The sequence below is a fragment of the Apis dorsata genome, unplaced genomic scaffold, assembly GCF_000469605.1.
Source record: "Apis dorsata unplaced genomic scaffold, Apis dorsata 1.3 scaffold_667, whole genome shotgun sequence".
NCBI classification, from domain to species: Eukaryota; Metazoa; Arthropoda; class Insecta; order Hymenoptera; family Apidae; genus Apis; species Apis dorsata.
The window spans coordinates 180,872-181,582 of NW_006263852.1; the positions used below are offsets into that span (position 1 = coordinate 180,872).

Sequence of the window (711 nt, forward strand, 5' to 3'; positions counted from 1 at the left end):
TAAATTCATTTTTTATAAATAAAATATTATAATATAGTTTTTTTGTATAAATTATAATTTTTCATATAAATTATTAATATCAAGAAAGTCTAATACACATAAACCACAACTAAATTCTAATAAATATGTTGGAAAAAACAAAAGAATTTGTTCTTGAGTCCAATGCATATATAAATAGAGATTAGGAATTATAATATCAATAGTATTATCATCCAATCTTACTCTGAAACATATATGATTTATACAATAAATATTTTTTTATTTAAAAATATTAATTTTTTTAATTACCTTTTTGAACCTAATGAGTGAAATATGAAGTTTTGTGGCAATGGAATATACATTGTATTATTATACAATGTTCCTCCAGTTTGATTAGGTATGATTCGTACTGTATCTATTTCATCATATATATTAATGTTAATACCATATAAATCATTTCTTGCTGTTAATGCATACTTTGGATTTTCACTATAACAATGACCAAGCAGTAGAACTTCAGGCTTGTCATGAAAAGAATAAGTGACGTTGTGAATTGATCTTATATAGTCAGGTGTCACAATACATGTGCCTAAATTTGGAAGTGATTAAGACAGGTAAGGTACTGTAATCAAATAGAATGAATTCTGCAGATACAAACAATGAACTAATTATGAAAAAAAAAAAAAAAAAAAAAAAAAAAAAAAAAAAAAAAAAAAAAAAAAAAAAAAAAAA

The 711-nt window shown here is 21.9% G+C and overlaps 1 protein-coding gene across 1 annotated transcript in view; it reads right to left on the reverse strand.

Annotated features, from left to right (window-relative positions):
• LOC102672172 overlaps positions 1-711 on the reverse strand; it is a 6,908-nt gene continuing 6,197 nt past the window's right edge. The window contains exons 21-22 of the mRNA XM_006622136.2: positions 289-568; positions 1-223 (exon numbers count right to left, since the gene is read on the reverse strand). Of these exons, the coding sequence (XP_006622199.1) occupies positions 52-223; positions 289-568 (452 nt within the window). The 3' untranslated portion in view covers positions 1-51. The remainder of the gene's footprint in view (positions 224-288; positions 569-711) is intronic.